Source organism: Bacillus rossius, assembly GCF_032445375.1.
Source record: "Bacillus rossius redtenbacheri isolate Brsri chromosome 4 unlocalized genomic scaffold, Brsri_v3 Brsri_v3_scf4_2, whole genome shotgun sequence".
Taxonomy (NCBI): domain Eukaryota; kingdom Metazoa; phylum Arthropoda; class Insecta; order Phasmatodea; family Bacillidae; genus Bacillus; species Bacillus rossius.
In genome coordinates, this window is record NW_026962011.1 from 43,672,695 (window position 1) to 43,692,910 (window position 20,216).

Genomic DNA, 20,216 nt, shown 5'->3' on the forward strand with positions numbered 1-20,216 from the left:
CAATCCTACCAACCTACTTGAATAAACAGTTAACTATTACACCAACACAAAAAACAAGTCTTGGAATACTTAGTACTTCAAACACCTAATCAAGTCATGTAATCAATTTAATTAAATATTAATCAACCTCATAACCACTTTGCAAGTACGTACGTCTATAGGTACGTAACTTTGTCTCTCTGTCTCTAGCACTGGGAAAAAAAAATTAATTTGTGTTTGCCACAAAAAAGACTGAGTCTGCATTAAGTCTCAGACGGCGTGGACTCCCTCCCCAATCTGCCACGGCCTGCACACGTGTTTAGGAAGAGAGGGGCTGACGGCTTACAGACCAAAGGTGTGCGTGGCACGTCGCACTTCAGATAGAAGGATTCATTGGTAAACATTCAAGTTATGTGATGCACACAGGTCACACGTTTACAGTGTTCGTTTTTTTTTAATTTGAAACCGTGGGGGTTTGAAAAATGGTACATAATGTAATGGGGAGGGGACCTGTGGTCGCTGGACCTAGCTGAAACACACGCTGAGAAAACGCTTGTTAAAATTTTCTAGGAACTGGGTTTGTGGAGAAAAGCGCTTGTTTCTGCCAGTCACGTTGTTTCCTTTTACCTCTTCCTCCCCCAATTACTGGACGAATTCCATATGGAAAACCTACATCCAGCCCTTACATCCTCTCGACGACCCTGGTCTCGCCCTAACCGCAGCAAATCCCACCTGTGTTTTCGTACCATGTGCGTCTCTGCCTGAGGACAGGAGCAGATAGCAGATCCCGAAACGTCGCTTGTTTCTGTTTTGGAAAACCATCGTGTTTGTTTTGTCTTTTCATTTTGTCGTGGTTTTGTCTCGTTTCAACCGTTGTGCTTGTTTCTGTTTGGGAAAACCATTGTGTTTGTTTTGTCTTTTCGTTTTGTCGTGGTTTTGTCTCGTTTCAACCGTTGTGCTTGTTTCTGTTTGGGAAAACCATTGTGTTTGTTTTGTCTTTTCGTTTTGTCGTGGTTAAACTATTGTGTTTGTTTCTGTCCTCTCGTTTTGTCATGTTTTTGTCTCGTTTCAACTGTTGTACTGATTATTGTGCTGTCATCATTTTTGGGGTTTTCTTTGTTTTCTTAGTCCATTTTTCTTTGTTTTTCCATGTTTGTTGACCATATTCCTGTTATGGAATATTATGTGGTGTTTATATCCTGTTGACAACAGCAATTTTTTGCTTAATTTGTGTTTTTGTCTTTTGGAGTTTTTTTGTAGTTTTTCTCTACAGACATACATGTGTTTAGCAATGGCGTATGTCCAAAAGTTTACATCAAGTCATGCACAAATCTTTCGAAGATAAATCCTGCACTTGCGACAAGAACGCCACGCCCGAGGGTCTTGACCTGGAAGTAGGTGAGGCCCGACAAGTAGAGAGCAGGGAAGATGTGCAGGGTGGTCCCCACGGCCAGCAGCAGCTCGAACTTGTGTATGGAGTGCTTGTAGTAGCCGCGGAACCCCAGGCACCAGATCTTGAACAGCGTCTCCAGGTCCAGGAATATGGTGAAGGCAACCTGCACGCCACATTCCACAGTTTCCTCCAACACTTGCTGCTGCTTCATAATACACAGAGTATTCTAGTATTAGTAATAATTAGGGACAAGATTATAAGTTGCATTGCGATAAAAACTCGAAATCAATATAATCAAAAAATGCCTTATGTATAGAGATCTGGAAAATTCGCGGGTTCAATGACCTCCAGGATAGACTCCAATACCCTCTACACACTCGGGCAAATGCCAACTGTTCATTGGCTGCTGACTTGTGAGTCGTCTCGACTGGGTGGCCTGTGATTCGACACTTCTATGAGTGAGGGTCTCTAATTGGCCCTCAGTCCTCCAGATTAACAGTGAACCAATGACAGAAGCAGCACTAAGATATAATTATTTGAATTTTAGTATAACACTAAATGAACCCGCAAATTTTCCGGGTCTCTACTTATGTATCAGTCAAAATGGCACTATTTTGGTAAAATAATCATAAAGAAACAATTTAGTGCTATACATATTTGGTGACAAATACATTATTTTTATGAATAATAATAAAAAAATAAAACATTAACACTAGAAAATTCTGTTTTCAAAAAGTAAACTGGCTGGTGAAGTGACACCATGTCTTGGACAGTGTGTACCACTTAACAAAATTAATTGTTAATTACTTTCACACCGGAAAATCTAGTAAATACTACTGTACAGCCAGAGCCAAATTTTCCCGATCATTGTGCCGCAGCACACTGGTGTGCCCAAGATTTTGGTAGACACAAACTAATCATGCTAATAGTTTCTATGTAAGTTTTACACATCAATTTCTTTTTAAGATAACCATGATTTAATAATGCAGAAGAATAATTATTTTTAATTTTCATTATGAATGATCCAATAACACAATAAACTTTAAAAAAAAAAAAAAAACAAGAGAAAGGTCTATTATCAGGCACCAATTGAGCCACTCACAATCAGACTTTTTTTGGGTTATTCTGGCTGTTGAACTTGCCCACCAGGTAGCACTGCATGTGTTCTTACTTTGCTCATATTTAATCGTTACTGTCTTTTTTATTTCGGCACAATGTTTCCGGTTTTCTAGTGTGTTACTTTCACATTTTATGGGTACATTTTCATAATGTGTTTTCATAAATTATTTTTATTTTATTTTGTTTCTAATCTTTGTTGATTTTTCTTTATTGATGTTGTATTATTATGTGTTTTATATTGTGATGGTGTATTATTTGTTGATTTTAGTAACTGTAATGTTGGTTCTTGTCATTAAATGCATTGTATTATGGGTTTTTTTTGTGTGTATTGGTCCCTGCAAATATGGAGTACCTGTTTGTGTCAGTTGGCTATCTGCAGGTACTGCCTCCCTGTTTGAGTGTTCTCCTTGCAGGTGATGCTTACCTACATTTAGTGCTTATGTAAGACCAATACTGCATGCCTGTAGGGACTGTCCTTTGTACTGTATTGTATGTCGTGCCCACCTATAATGCTCCCAAACTGTCGGTGGGCATGTTACAATTTTAAATAAAAAAAATATATACTTTTTTTTCTGGAGATGACCAATGCTCATCTGTATTTATTTATTTCTATATAAAAGCTTATTTTGTTATTTCAGCTTGTTTTAAACACCACTGTACTGTACGTTCGATGATCCAGCAACATCGCTAACCCTGCATGGCCACTGTCCCAAACGTATCGGATGGGAAGACCTCTCACTGTGTATATCGTTACCCAACACTACATGACGCCTTGCCAAGATTCAATTTGTTTCAACTTTAATTAATTTCAAGTTTCTTCCACTGGTGATTTGAATTGCTTTATAAAACTTAAACACATTGTTCTTGGACACATAATCATATTTTCAAGTTAATAGTTCAATGTTTTTTTCATACTTAAAAATATTGGGTTAATGTCGAGTTGTAGGCAGGGGCGAAGGGTGTGTTCCAAAGTAGGGGAACCAACTGTAGGAGTTTGCTAGCAGCCATTGAAGAGTTCCACTATCCACCTCCAGGCTCCCTCATCAGATCAGTTCGATGGTATCAAATTATTGTTTACATATAATTGCAAAGTTTCAAATCGATATGACAACTAGAAGCAGGTTAAAATCTACTTCCAACATTTGTTTACCTAGTTAGTTAGTTAGTTAGTTAGTTAGTTACAAGTGAATCTGGACATAGGTACTAGTATGAGTACTTAGAGCAAAAAATGTACATCATGGATATGGTGTGAACTACAACTCATAAAAAAAATAGACACAGTTGTTCTTTACCTCTGAGGTACCGATATGAAAATTATGATGAAAAAAAATTTTGTATGCACATAGTGTACTGCCAGATTTAGGTCAGTTATTTACGGTCAGGGTGTCGCGACCCAAAGGCGGGGGAACCGTGCGAGCAGAGACGGGACCTGACCTCGATGTAGTAGTACTGTAGTGTGCTACCAGATTTAGGTCAGTTGTTTATGGTCAGGGTGTCGCGACCCAAAGGCCGGGGAACCGTGCGAGCAGAGACGGGACCTGACCTCGATGTAGTAGTACTGTAGTGTGCTGCCAGATTTAGGTCAGTTGTTCACGGTCAGGGTGTCGCGACCCAAGGGTCGGGGAACCGGGACCTGACCTCGATGTAGTAGTACTGTAGTGTGCTACCAGATTTAGGTCAGTTGTTTATGGTCAGGGTGTCGCGACCCAAAGGCCGGGGAACCGTGCGAGCAGAGACAGGACCTGACCTCGATGTAGTAGTACTGTAGTGTGCTGCCAGATTTAGGTCAGTTGTTCACGGTCAGGGTGTCGCGACCCAAGGGTCGGGGAACCGGGACCTGACCTCGATGTAGTAGTACTGTAGTGTGCTACCAGATTTAGGTCAGTTGTTTATGGTCAGGGTGTCGCGACCCAAAGGCCGGGGAACCGTGCGAGCAGAGACAGGACCTGACCTCGATGTAGTAGTACTGTAGTGTGCTGCCAGATTTAGGTCAGTTGTTCACGGTCAGGGTGTCGCGACCCAAGGGTCGGGGAACCGGGATCTGACCTCAATGTAGTAGTACTTCTCGTAGAAGACGTGGCGGGGCCGCTCGTCGTGCTTGAAGTGCATGGTGGCGGTGACCACCCCGTTGGCCAGGATCACGCACATGACGAGCAGGCGGAAGGTGGCGGAGCGCAGGATCGCATGGCACGCCTCCGGCGCCATGCCGCCGTGCTTGTTCTCGTCCAGCGTCACCAGCTTCCAGCCGCTGTCGTTGCCCGTCAGCAGCTGGGCACACACGCGCAAGACCCTCTCTCTTGTGCCGTCCGCGAGACTGGGATCTCAACCATCACCCGATGCTTTGGTGACTAAAGTCACACCAAGCACACAAAAAAATTGTAAAAGAAGAAACTCAGTACAGGTAACTCAGTACATGTGACAGAAATGAAACTTCTTTGGCAATTCAAACCTCGACTCGTAAGTATGTATATCATAAAAGGTAAACTGGCAGAGAGAGAAAGATAAAAATAAGACAATTTTCTAAATAATATAAATTAACAAAATTATTACTCACTTCAAAATAAGCTCAAACTTAATTGTGTTGTCCTCTGCCCAGATACTCCTACTTACTAGATGCCAGAAAATTGGCGGGCGTCGGGCACAGGTGATTATTCCCTACCGCTTCGACCCGCCTGTCCCTGCAGCATGGCGGGGTTCAACCTGAGCCGCACGCCGCCACGTGGAGCCCGCCCAGGGGAACGAGGCCCGACGAGTTCTCTGCACAGTCTGCAACCTATTCTCCGTCCTTTTATCGTCAGAAACGTTTCACAACAATGTTTCACGAAATCGTTGCATTGCAATTTGGCCTGGAAATTTTATTCCCATCACAACCAAAGAAGTTTCACTCAAAAAAAAACTTTGCTGTCTATAATTAGCATTATTTGAATAATATTTTTTTTTTGTTCAATCAGATAAACGGTTACAGTTATTTGCGTAGATTTCCATTTCCAGTGGCAAGAGGTTCACCAGGTATGTATTATCCTTGGTCTAGTCCGGCCCTTACCACATTAGTGCACTGCATTAGTAATAAAATAAAATGGGTGCAAGGCCACCACACGCATTTAAAGTTAAACTTCACAAAAAATAATCCACTTGAATTATAAAATAAAATATTCCGTAATAAAAACAGTGTACATAATGGAGGTTCACAGTAGTAAAAAAATATGATAATGAAAAACCTGCAAAAAGTCTTCCAGTTATCAGACTATACTTTATTCGTTAATTCCCCTCACCACCATCGAGTGCCCCATTCTTGACCGTTGAATTCATAGTTAAACTCTAATGAGTCAGCACCTTGACTTACTCTACCAGCTGAAAATAAGTTTCACATCAAAAAAATAAATGTGAGCGAGTCTTGCAGTACAAGCCAGTGATGTGTAAACATCTAACCATAGTAACAAGCAAACTGATGGGTTTTCATGTTGCAAATAAATTTATAATTCGAAACTCAGACACCAAATTTAACGTAGAATGCTTTAAAACAATGCAGAAATGATAAATAAATTAAAAGTATTCATTTAATGGAAAAAAAAAATTAAAAATTCTCCTTTTTAAAACCTACCTATAATTCTGTTTAACAAGATGGTACTATCGTTTTTGAGGTTATAACTCTTTAGGAGCATTGAGGGTGAAATTTTAGTATGCACCAGAAATTCAATGAAATATGCATACATTACACAATGGAAATCTGACAGGTTGAAAGTGTAATGCGCATGCATGCAGAAACTGCTGCAGCCACAATCCAAATTTGTTAAGATGATGGACCCACAGGGGTACTAAGTGTTTAGGTGTGCCAAAGTAAACTTTATGGCAGTGAAACTATCCTGGAATACATTTTGTAAACTTGAATATTCATAACAAAATGTAATAGCAACTTTAAAAATAGGTACCATATAACTTATTGGCCAGGAAAATTGTGTTGAGACGAACATGGCGTTAAAGATATTTAATAGGTACTTTGTTGTTTCTCTAAAGCATTACGAACGTGATGCTATCTTTGAAGTATTTTACAAACTAAAAATTGCAGTCCAATAGATCCCGGATTTGGATTTGATTTTCCAAAATATATTATATTAAAATCTGCCCATCTAGTTAAAATTCAATAAAAAGTTAATACTTTAAATTTTCCTCATTAAAATATTAACCTGAAACTGAAACATTTAAAAACACATAATTCTAAGTATATGTATGTGTATATGTTTTTGGTCAAACAACTGAAATCAGTCTGGAAATACTTCCTACATACAAACCTTAACCTTACTGAGCTGTTTGAACATCATTATTATATTAAAATGTTATTAAAAAACCAAAAATAAAAATTCATATGTGGACAAGATTTGAAACACAGACCTCATGTTACCAAGACCATTGGGAAACAGTAAAGAAAATATGTATTATAATCAGTGTAAAGGCAGTTATTTTTAGGTCATTAAAAACTTGGAATTACTTTTTCTATGACTATTTTAGTTTATCCAATATATTACAGGGTAGTTTCACTATCGTAAAGTTTCATTTGGCACACCAATACATTTAACATGCTAACATGGTTGCTGAGACTTCTGCGCAGACACAATACCATTGTCTCGCATTTCCGTTCCATTTTCATTTAATTACTCCTACCAAATGCTGTATACAGGGAGCTAAGATGTTCAGTTTACATATCAAAAGGTAATAACTTAAGTAAATTAATTAAATCTGTTAGAACTTTTTTTAAGAAGCCTAAATTTAAGAAATATTGCATTTTGCAGTAATTTTAAGAGACTTTTAAAATGCTTATAGGAACAGCCATACATCAAAAATATTTACACTTTCCAACATGTCACAAGTTTTTTTTTCCTGCTCCTTGAAAAGATAACATTGATCAGCTAGTAGGTCCCAAATAAAATCTATAATTCTGAAACCATTCTGAGATCATATCCCAGTGAAGAAAGGCACCCTCGAAAGGGCCACGAGAGAGTAAAGGCCCGTCTACAATAGCAATGTCCTAAACTGTGTCCGAAGGACACTCGTCGCTGATTGGTCCACGTGACCCTCTGACGTCATGCGCCAAGTGGGCGAAGGTCCGAACCTACCTGGTCCGAAGACATTCGTCAATTCGAACTTTTTGTCCCAGCCTGTGTACTTCGGACACAGAAAAAGGACAGAACACTCACGATATTTGAATTTCCTGTTCCCGTTTGAAAACGTGGTGTTTGTTTTTTGTTATTGAAGGAAATGGAAGGTGTTGTAAGTAAGTCAAGAAGAGCCACTTTGCCTTACTGAATATAATATATAATATTGAACTCCCACAACTTTCACGAGTTAAATCTCAAACTACAAAAGCATCAAAACAATAAACAAAAACATTTGATTCGGCACATTCACTGCGCTCTGCTCAAACAACTTTAGAAATCAATACATTCGGACATCGGACATCGCAATTGTGGACAGGGGCAGTTTTCGGTGAGACAATGTGACGTCACTCGCATTCGGATAAGGACACGGACCACGCACAGGTTCGGACTATCGCAGACAAGCTCCAAGAGGTTCGCACCTGCGAGGCGGAGGAGCTGGCGATGTGGCCGCGTACCCCCCACATCTGCTGGAACTGCACGCGTATCTCGTTGAAGGTCTCCGTGATCACCGCTATGAACACGTTCTTCACCAGCCACGCCAGGAAGAAGATCATGGTGCTGAAGTAGAGCGCCGCCCGCCAGCCGGGCAGGCTGTCGATGGCGCGGTACATGATGAACACCCAGCCCTCCTGGGACGCTGCCTGGTACACCGTGAAGAAGCTGGTCCCTGCGCACGTCCCCGCCCTGTCGAGTGCCGGCGTGACTCTACGTAGCCGGCCCTCGTGGTCCCAGCTCTAGAGCGACACGGCTCGTGTACTCTGGGCCATCGAGATAAACTAACGATCCCCTACCAACAAATTTTTCAATGGATATTTGAAATCTTTCACAATTAAAAATTTACTAATGACCATAGCTGCAAATGTATTTCGCTAGGTCTGTGCGAAGGCATATCTATCGAAGTTCGTTTTAATATTTGATTCGACTTCGCCAGGAAATTTGCTATTTGTTTTATTTGCAGCAACGGTTGTAACGCAAAGCTTTGCGTCAGATGTGAAGTGAGACATTATTTGCAAAGCTTAAAACATGGAAGCCTAAGTTTTGCTCGTGAAAATATATAGCTTGTTTTTTTTGCACAAATAAAGTTAATTGACTAAAAAAAATCAAATGTGACATACAGATTAGCTTTTATGAATGCTCAATATTAAAACCATGCATGGTTGGTATATAATTTTTTATTGAATGATGTTATATATAGGGCCCACACAATGTATCCGACGACTATGTGACACCCCGAATTCTCTATTGCGACCATTCCATTTATAAGTCCGTTTTTTCGGAAACCGTGAGGGGTCGCATCAGCGGGATTCTACTGTACGTAGGTAAACGTGAGAGAATCGGAATAAAGTAAGTTTTTCATGTTTTATGAAGAAACTTTTTCTGGTATTTATTTTTGGCCTATTTTGATGGAATCTAGGACAAAAAATTAACACAATACACATGAGGTAAGTCTGGGTATGATTACAAATATTCTAAAATACTAACCTTGACACTTGTACAGATTTAACACCGGAGTACAGCTTACCAAATTCATCGAAGCCATTGAAGCCCATGATGTATCGAGAAAAGTTCAGTTTCATGCACTTCATGCCAACAGGACACTGGTAGCCGGAGTCTGGATCCACAGAGCAGAATGTGTCAGGGATGGCCAGACTGTTGATAGTGATGTGGCTGCAGAGAAACCCAGGAATTATAAATCAGTAAGCCTGTGCGTACTAGTTTTTGACGTGATAACGTCTTATAAATCGATGAACACCGGCTGAACGCACGAAAAAGCATGACTCATTGTCACGTTCCGCCTGAGCCAAGCATGCAAGAATCGGCCAACCACCGTGCAAGAAAATCTTCTATAATATCAAACAGGTTAAGGCGGGCTTTTTAAAAGCAGCAATTTAAAAAATTTGATTTATTTGTTCAATTTCGTCATTTCAAATTAACAATTTATTGACTTTGATTTGATTTCAGTTTATTTCTATAACTAATTGTTCGTGATTATATTTAAACAAATTATTTAAATTAAATTTGCAAAAACTTAAATAATATTTGAAAATTAAAAAGTATGAAATTTTTCATCAATTTTTTCTTATGACGTTATCACGTAAAATTATTGTCCGTAAACAGACTTTACAGACAACCCCCTTTTTTGATGTGGAACAAATATCAAATTGAATGTTTAATAAAATATTTTTGAAGTCAAGTCGAATTGCTAATATTGTTCTCGTAAAGGCTTTAGTACACTTATTTTTATAAAATACTGGTTTTAAGTAAAAAAATAAATATTATTTTAATTTCTGTAATGTTTTAACTAATTAAATGATTAACCAATTGGGCCAAATATATAACCATAGTCAATAAAAATTATAAACTAAACATGCTTAGCATTAATTTTGAACATTCATAAAAATAACCTGAGTGCCACATTTGCTTTTTTTTTAAGTAACCAAATTTACTCATGCAAAACATATATATATAAAACCAAAAAAAAGATACATATTTTCAGGAGCGAATTTTAGGCTTCCACTTTTTAAAGTTTCGCAACAAATACCTAGCTTCACATTAGTCGTGAAACTTAAAATAACATGAATAGCTAATTTCCTGGTGAAATCAAACTGAATATTAAAAAGAGCTTTGATTGATTCACTTAGTCAAAGCTTCGTACACGCCTATATCACAGCATGAACATTTATCAGAAGCAATGTTAGAATAATATTAAACATGAGCTTAAATGAGCTAGATTTAACACTAAGATAACAAAACACTAGTTATCTGATCATAGAAAATTTATGATAGCTTATATTGTAACCAGAAACAAATCAGGCATGTACATAAAGTCATGCATGGACTGCAATACTCGGAGTTCGAGTTTGTCTAACTTTAACATACTGGTCTCATTCCTAGAGCTGTAAATAAATACATGTCATTTCCACGGAATCCACCAAGGAATAAATCCCCCTCACTTTTTTTTTACGAAGAGACGTTTGTAAACACAAGATCAGTGTTACCTTCTGTCTGATCCAACTTACTCAGGGTCAGTGCTGTTGAGGACACAGTGGTTCTTCAGTTCACCGAAGAACTGGACACCCAGCAGTCCATACAGGGACATGAAGAAGAGGAAGAATAACGTGACATTGTAAATCTGCTGGCTCGATCGTCTGTACAGACACAGATCGCGTGGACGTCTATTCCAGACAAGAGCTGTACAAAGCAAAGCTGACTAAATATATAATTGATCACCACATGAACGATATATATTTATTTATTTTTTATTTATTTTGTATTTTTGTTCCGTTGGTCCCATATGGAGTCAAGGCTCCGGGATATAGAACATGTCATGTTAAACATGTAGTTCCCTTTACATACAAATATGTATGTGCAGACATTAAAATTTACATGATGCAAGTTTAAAAAAAAAGTACAGAACATGTTAAACAGACAGCTACAAAAATAAAAAATATTTACAAAACAAATACACTATCTTAACTCGTGTCATAGATTAAGATGTTGCATTTTAGACATGTTTATTTACACTAATTTTACATTTAAGTATGAATGACAAAACTGCCTTAAAACCTATTAAAAGGGACTAAAAAATGTGTAAATTACTAACAAAAGTAAAAAGTCTTCAATTCAGCACATTCAAGACCACCACCTTGCCAGATTACCAATTTTGCCAAACTACTGAAGATCAATATAGTTTTGTTTTGAATACCAAAGAAAAATAAATAGACAGTACAATGGTATTTAAAAATATCTGTAATAATTTTCTCTATACAAAAAAAAATTAAGAGAAGCATTTCTGTAAAAAAAAAAAAAAGTCTGTGATATCACATTTTCATGATTCAGATCACTCCTTAAAAAAAAAAATCAATACCGAAACATAACCAGTTAGAAATCATGGAACACTGTACTGAAACGAAAACAGTCAATAGCGATAAACTCTGAGTGAACTAAAAATGTTGGCAGCTTAGTAATGCAACCTGGCAGCCAAGGTCAACAGTTCAAGACCACCTGAAAAAAATTTGAGTTCAAGCGGCTCGATTGGTGCCAAATTACAGAATGTGGCAAATCATAAAATTCTGGTTTAAAGAACTTTCATTGTACATTCATTAAAAAAAAAAAAAAATTAATAATAATAATAATAATTGCCAATTTGAAAAAAATTAATAAAAAATTAATACGTGCCTTTTTACATATATGTTTTTTTTCTTAATACATACTAGTAAAAATATTTGGTAAGCTTGCATGCCAAGAGTCATTTTGAAATTCTGAATATATTATTTTACTAAAGTTAATTAATGGGGTTAGACAGTTGGTACCAACATGGTGATGTTTCCAACTTCAAGCAACTCACTTGAATATCTGGTTGATGCGAGACTTGGGCATGGAGAACTTCAGGAAGACGCGTATGAAGCGGATCATGATGAGGGGGCGAGGCGCCCTCAGGATGGACAAGTAGCTGAACCGAGGCACGATGCTCAGCATCTCAAACATCTGCAGGATGACGGACACCCACAGGAAGAACACCATGCTGGCGTCAAACTGGCACCAGTGGTCCTTCAGGTACGGGACGTCGCCCTGCAACAAGAGCCGCCGCAGACCTCGCAGGTCCTCTCGTCTGGACGGTAACTGATCCGCTGCCTTGCGCTCAGTGGCGGATCCAGGATTTTGGTTTGGAAGGGGCTTGACCCCCAGCTGAGGCTAGGCTTTATCAAGGCAAACAATAAAACAATAGTGGACCCAGATGCTTTTGGAGGGGGCTTGAGCCCCTTAGCCCCCCCCTCTAGATCTGCTACTGCTTGCGCTGCTCCATCATTAGCAGTAGGTTGGTGGTTCAGTAGATGTCGCAACAGTCACCTTTAGCTCCCCAAAGAAATTCTACACATCCTCGAGATCTCAGGGTCAAGGGAAATGCTCCATTCCCGGGCTCTCGAGTCAACATCACGAGGAAGTACCGTCAGCCAAAAACACCTGCCCTTCAACATCCCCTCCAGCACTTTACCAAACCGGTTAAAGTCACCCAAAGAAAAGAAGGGTGGGAATGGGCCCATGTGTGGAACCCAACCATAGGCAGTGTACCTTCTAGTGAATCACTATGTCCTTATCTCAGGTACAGAAGATCTGATACCCCTTCCCAACCTTCACAGACAATCACTGGCCAAAACCTTTTTCCTGCACCGTATCTTTACAAGGAATGGGTAGTCTTGGAGATTGGACTGTAGCTACAGCTCTTAAAGATATATTTAGTTAAATTATAGAAACATATACATGGAAGACAAAAGTACTACTTAATGTTGCATAATATTAAATTTTCTTACAAAAAAATTCCAAAAATATAAACAACTAAGTATTCTGGAATATCATGCAGACACAGGACTGTTTTACAAGATCATTAATACCAGAATCTAATTTAGAAAGGGTCACCTTCCCCCAAGACCAACATAAAATACACAACTTAAATTGCATAACTTTTTTTTTTTTTCATTTTTTTTATTACAAAAACAAACACCCACATCTATGATCTAACAATTCAATTCCTATGTGAATGCAGATTTTTGCTTTCACCAAAGTTAGCTGAATACAGTGCTGGTGTTTGTGCATCTCTACTTTCAAAGAAGTGATAGACACTAGAAGCACTTAAATCACTGAACCTACATTACTGGGGCCGTCAAGAGACAGTACGGGCCCAGGGACAAAAAAAAATTCAAGGAATACGGCACAAATGTTAACCCTTACGTTGAGCGTTTATTGAAATCTAATAACTTCAATTTTTTGTCGCTCCAGGACATGGGCCCGGGCCCCCCTGGAATTACGAAGCCCCTCACTGAGAGGGCCCACTTGCACTAGCAAAATCATGACTGTGAAACAGGGTTGATAATCGTGTGCCGGAAATTAGGTATTTCGACATTTTTTTTAATTTTATCATAATTTTAAAATTATTTTTGGAAATAATTTTATTATCCATATAGATTGGTTACATAAGGAAGTAGTTTTTTTTTTTAAGTCGACTGTACCGCGACTCGCCCCTGGTCGACCTTAGTTGCTTGCAAACTCCGACAGAGGGAAGTCTTTTACGATAGTTCACTTCCGGCCGGACGACGAGAGTTGCCGAAGGTTTCCGATGCCCCTCCACCCTCTAGGGCGAGGTCCTTGTTTTAATTAGCCACAAACGTTAAGGTAAAAACTATGTTTTATGGAACACTTTCTATAAATTTTAAAGTTTTCTGCTTATCGCATGCAAACAGGCCAAAAAATGGTCAGTGTACCTACAACATGAAAGCACCGTAACCAGAGATGACTTGTGTAGGTTTATGCGGGACCCCCTTGCCAATCCTACGGATCTTCACCCCTGCCCCCTAGATTCGTCCTTGGTGCTCACCCGCAGAATGCCCCGAATGTGCATCTTGGCTATCATCTCCGCGGTGAAGAGGAACGTGATGACCAGGTCGCAGCAGAAGGTGATGTACTGGAGGGGAGGATGCCTCTCGAACGTCTTGGGGGTGTTGAGGCTGACAGACAGCAGGCTCAGCAGCGCGCAGAACCTCATGAGGCGACGCACCCACAGCTGTGCACAAGTCATTGCACAGCTTTCTGACAACTGATAATAGCATTACATGTGAGAAGTGTTAGAATGTGTTGCCATGTTGATTTTATTTTGTAAGAAGTTTATTAAACAGGTGTTGGGAACAATGAATTTGTGTTGTACTGTTGGTACTTACATCGTGGGTTCTTCTTCTGAAAATATGTATGTGAGGAGCATTATGTGAAATGTGTTTTAATAAAGAACTGAAGTATGTGGACTGATACAATATATTCTGATTCCTGCGTATTATGGTAATAATCTAACAAGAAGAACTTATCTAATTTTAATACTTCCACATATATTTTAAAATAAATAAATTATTTTTCGAACATTTAACTTTAAAAATAATTCAGTATAAAAAAGGTTGCACATTATCTTGCCCAAATCTCCAAAACATAAATGCAATAACTTCTGTGAACCAGTTTCTCAAATCAGCACCGTATTTACGTAGCATATTATATATATAAACTAAAAAAATATGATGTGAGTCTACATTCTAATGCCAACTGCCCCAGCGAAGGGTGATACTCACCATATTAACCCACTCGATTTCCGCACTTTCATTCAGAGATTCCTCTGGTCCGTAATCGGCCTGCAGCATCTCCCCTTTCAGGCTCTGTTTTCTCCCCAGCATCATGGTGATCTGGAGCGGTCCAGCCGCCGACAAGCAGGGCACAGCACGGTAATGAAGCTCGTCTTATCTTTGCTCGACAGGGGGTCAATAACACTAATACGCAGGGGCAAGATTACACGGTGCATTGCGGTAAAACCGAAACAACACCGAAAAGAAAGCATGTTAAAACACTGCATAACACCATATAGCACCGAAATTAAAGTTATATCATGGAATTAAGTGGAATTTAACGAAAACTTAATTCAAATCATTAAAAAGCTAACTTTTAATGTTTGAAAAAAAATTTTACTAAAGTGCATGGGTTCGAAAAATTATTTTAATTTGTTTCATTGTGCATCTATTATAAAATCAATTTAGAACCACAAATGCTGTCTAATTTTTTTTTTTTTTTTTACTATTCTGAATGTATCTGTTTTAGACCAATTTATTACAAATTAATTTATTGTAAAAATGCAGCATACAAATTTTACCGATAAAACAGTATTCACAAGAAAAGAAACATTAACACCAAAAACTTCTGTTTAAAATATTAAATTGAACTAAAATTAAAACCACAACATCTAATAGTGGAATGCCTGCCCAAAAAAGTGGATCAAGGGGCTTTTGTTTACTGATTTTCATATATATAGGTAGGTACCTTAAAGATGGGCTTCAGATAGTAATTGGTCATCCAAGTTTATAGTGGGCTCTGAACCACTGCTTATACTTTGCTTGTAACACAGAGAAAACTTGGCATGCTTTTGTCAGGGAATTTGATAGTAATTTCTGTTGTGTGCCTTCTCCTCTTTTCCATTCTGCTTTCCCTCACCATCATTATTATCTAGATATGAATGCATTCTTCGTGCCATGAATGACAGGTGGGTACATCCTTTTTATTAAATAAAGTGCCATCGAACCCAAATTAATTTTTGCATTTATCACTTGTAATGTTAAATTCTCTATACAATTGTCATTTATGTGATACAAATGTTGTTTAAGATAAATAGCCTATCATTATTATCTAAAAATTATACAACCCCATGTGCTACTTACTGACTGACTGATCTACACAAATTATGACCCACTATAAATGTGAAAATTTGCCAGCACATAGATCTCCAACCATTTGACTAAAAAACTCCAAAAAGTTAAAATTTTTAATTTTCCACCCAATAAAAAAAAATTCAAATTCACTACATATTTTTAAGGGGGATTAATTAGGTCCTGCCATCTTGAATTTTTCCTTCTTTTAGATGTAATTATAATTTTTAATTACTTATCCTAATATTTGGCATGTCAGAGCATAAATCATACCTCCCAGACCTTCTGTATTTTGTTGCAACCACATATTTACTAACAGGGTCTTAGTCTGTAAATGTTGCGAGGAAATAACTTAATATTTTACGCGGGTGACAATAGCTGTCTCTATAACCATACCACTTGATAAGTGTTGACATCAACAAGTAGCCAAAGCTAAATCCTATGTCATGTCAAAACAAAATATTTAGCATGGCAGCTTTATTGCAAGTGGTATCAGAATATTTGAAATGGCATAATGGAGAGACCTAATTCCCCTTACAGTAGGCACATAACTTTCTTAGAAGGCCTACTGTGGCTAAACCATAGGATCTTTCAAATTGCACCATGGTAGCAGATAAAATTTTACAATTTTGCTCCGAGCTGTTTTGTCATACCTCCATTAGTCATATAACATATATTTAGGTCAAGGAAATATTTGTTGTCATAATTACATCGGCTATACCTTACACTGAGTATAAACTTAGATTTAAAACACAATTTTACATAGACACACATTCATTTATAGGTAATTTTCCATAACAATTGGGCAGCTAGAATATCAAAATTGATATGCTTTCGGCTGTTGGGTACTGGTACATATGCCAATACGGTTGCCAAATTTGATACTCCAAATGTCTATTAAGTAAAAATTTAATTTAATTTGCTATATGTACATCTATACTTAATATGACATATAGGAATTTAGGGACAAAATCCATTTTTAGATGATGTTTATGGGCAGCACCCCTAATTGGGGAGGGGGAGAGACAAAGTTACCTTCAGGAAACTTCAGGCAGCAAATAGCCCAATTTGTGGAAGTTTTTGAGTAGCTCCCGCAAGGGGAAGTTTGGAGGCAAAGCTCCCAACATGGGAGTTAGAGGCAAAGTAATTCAGTGAGGATGTATGTGGACAAAGCCCCCAACAGAGGAGTATAGATTCCCCCATGAAGTCCAGGATAAAAGCCCCAATAGTACCCTCAAGGTCGAAGCCCCTACGGAGTGGGGACATTGGAGGCGTGACTAAAGCTAGTATAATTATGTGTAGGTACAGCAAAAGTGAGTTTTTACTATATAAACCAATAAAGAACTCAAAGAGGGGAAATTTGACACAATAAATACAGCATGTGCTAACATAATATATGGAGAAAATATATTGCTTTCGTATCCAACGCTCAAAATCATAATTTTTTTGTTTCAATTTAGATGATAATTTTTATTTTGATTTAAAAGTAAATACTTACAGCTGTATTTGTATGATTATACAGTTTGCTTTAAATTTTTTTGAATATACGAAAAAAATTCTTTATCGAAGCACTTTGTTAAAAATTAGATTGTGACTAATTAATTTTATTGCAAACACCAATTACGAACATACCGCCTCAACTAAGGTTACATTAGTTTTAGCCAATCAATAAACTGCTGATGGTAACAGTAGCGACAAATTTTGTCCCTGCGACAAACCGCTACAATTGACACGAAATTATGCGGGGCTAGGTCACCGCGACTTTGTCGCTATAGCGACACGACGGAGGTCGACTTTGTCGCTATAGCGACAAAGTAGCGACAAAGTCGTAGCGACCTTGTCTAAGCCAGCCCTGCATGATAACAAATATTGTATTACAATATTTGATGATAACTATTTCCTTAGTAGTTTTCATACCTTTTTTTCTGTTGGCGCACCTGCTCTCGTGTAGGTAATATTTCAAAACCCTTTCAAAGGGTCTGCGTCTGGGTATACACATTGTAGTTATAGAGAAACCAAATTATTTCATAGTTTAATGGCATGTTTTACTATTTTTTTTTTTTCAAATAAGTCAAATTTATTTCATACATTTCTGAATATTATTAAATAAAATTATTTTGGCTTTAAAAGTATACTGTTCAGCACATTCATATAATACGTACTGAACACATGAAAATTGGGCAGTACTCTACTTTACTGCAATAACTTGGTGTTTGTTTGGCTTTTTTGTTTGTTACTCATTGCAAGGTAGACGATAACATTTAGTTAAAATTCACAAGCGATTTTGAAAAGAGTAACTTGACGCCGACCAACAGTGCTCCTTCTGGTCACCTGGGCCGCTACGCCTCATCAAAGCCTTGGACGAGCATGTGCAACGAATGCACCCCGGGGATAACCTAGTGCAGCGAGTAGAATGACCCCGAGGTCGATGAATCGTTAGCCACCCACGCAGCTATCAAGTGTCCATGTGTTCCTATGCAGTGCCAGATGGATATCAATCCACTAAATACAGTTCCCACACTGTATTAGGTTCTGCTTTAATGTTAATTATTAATTAAAATCTCATCATCACTTGTCTTTCTTAAGTAATTAAAGATTGTTTACTGTGCGATTAGCTCACAAAGCTCAGCCCGAATCGTTCCCACGCTCTGTGTACTTCGCGCGGGAAATGTGACCTCCGTCGGCACGGAGCTGCTGGAGGCATGCCAGTAGTAGCTTCGTCAGCTCAGAGGCTAGAGACGTTGCGCACTCCACGGGGTCCTCAACACTTTGCATTCACTACCTTTCTCAGCCATAGCATAAGATTTCTCGTGGCCAGCCTCACCTCGGTTCAGCTTTAAAGAGCTCACCACTTAACATAAATCTCTTTATCGCAATCGGGCTTTCGCGAGTTTTTTTACCCTTGTAGTCGACGGGTTGCGTGCCAGTCCATCCTCCAAGAAGCTGCATTTTGAACTGTTGGACTTTCGCCCGCATTGAGCCGTCCAAGGACGAAATGTGCAGATGCTTTCCTAACATAATGTAAATTGTATTAATTCTTTTCGTGGTACTTTTGCTGTAGGCTGTCTCCACATGAGGAACGTGAACGTGGGAGCCTTCGTCCTTGCTTCACCATCGATATGCCTAGTATCCTATACAACATCACTGAATCGATTCATATGTAAACGAACTGAACTCTATCTCCGTGAGATGTGTAGCCCCGGGCCTATAGCTCAAGCACCGGGGGGTCTACAAAAAACCTTCCACACTCCACTGTTACAGGAAAGCCAAAAAGTCAACGTCGCCCTTTCCTGTTGCGTGGGTGTAGGATCCAGTTACCATCAACAACTAATAAGGTGGCATGGGAGACTATGGGGGTCGACATCTAACAAAAACTCGTGTTTGATAAAAAAATGACCTTTACTATAAAAATACTTGCATAATTAATTTTCATAAATACTTTGTGCACCTTTTTCATTACGAGCTCTATTAATGAACAAGCATATTACCATCCTCATACTCCTAGGTAATACTTCACATGCAACTAGTAATATTGTAATACATTTAAAAAAAATAATATATTAAGAAACTAACAGTCCACTAATAAGTCCATCTGACTATCGTAACTTTTCCGCGGCGCGCTACTCAATTGATTATACTTATGGTACCATTAATTATCTTTCATCTGTCCCATGAAAAAGTTATTATTATTATCTTGAAGTTAATAAAAATTAAATGAAAGTTAACCAAAGACGACAGTTTCTTCGCTGTGACTGAGTGCACACGAGTATCATAGTACTAGGTCCGATTTAACTCTCAATATGTCTTGTAGCCGGGGAAACTCTCATGGTGGTGAATAATGCAGTTGTTTGCCTTATTTTGTGTTGCGCTGTGCTGTCATGCCGCTACCTCGGTGTTCGCCCGGGCCCGGGAACTCGCCGACGCTGCTCGCGTCGCGTGATGCCTCTCGCCATACCCTGGGACTTCCACTAGCCCCGAAGACGATACGTGCTCGGCCGCAAATCTGCAAGGCCTCGCCCCCACTTCCAGAAGTGCCCACTTCGGCGTCCAGACCAGCACTGTCTTCAGTCACGCAAGCCGCACACTCACTCGTCGGCTCCTCACTCGGCAATCCTCGACTTTACCGAAAAACCCCGAAAGTGTCAGTCACACTGGTACCAACTTCACAAACTGTCAGTACGTCCAGACCGCACCAACACGGGAAAGTTATGAAGAAAAAATTTAAAAATATTACCTGCTACTAGAAATAAATAAATCTAAATTAATTAATCATAACAAATAAATACCGTTAACAAAACATAGGTAACCGGGTGACGCCATTACCACCCCAGTGGTAACAGA

General features: G+C 38.7%; 1 protein-coding gene across 2 annotated transcripts in view; it reads right to left on the minus strand.

The window, feature by feature from the left end:
• The window catches only part of LOC134542137 (sodium leak channel NALCN), a 59,522-nt gene extending 41,957 nt beyond the window's left edge, over window positions 1-17,565 (minus strand). For both annotated transcript variants that reach the window (XM_063386111.1, XM_063386110.1), the window contains exons 1-9: window positions 17,374-17,565; window positions 14,754-14,864; window positions 14,018-14,203; window positions 11,993-12,216; window positions 10,665-10,793; window positions 9,167-9,312; window positions 8,064-8,311; window positions 4,538-4,759; window positions 1,368-1,535 (exon numbers count right to left, since the gene is read on the minus strand). In XM_063386111.1, the coding sequence (XP_063242181.1) occupies window positions 1,368-1,535; window positions 4,538-4,759; window positions 8,064-8,311; window positions 9,167-9,312; window positions 10,665-10,793; window positions 11,993-12,216; window positions 14,018-14,203; window positions 14,754-14,858 (1,428 nt within the window). In that variant the 5' untranslated portion in view covers window positions 14,859-14,864; window positions 17,374-17,565. The remainder of the gene's footprint in view (window positions 1-1,367; window positions 1,536-4,537; window positions 4,760-8,063; window positions 8,312-9,166; window positions 9,313-10,664; window positions 10,794-11,992; window positions 12,217-14,017; window positions 14,204-14,753; window positions 14,865-17,373) is intronic.
• Window positions 17,566-20,216: the final 2,651 nt, after the last annotated feature.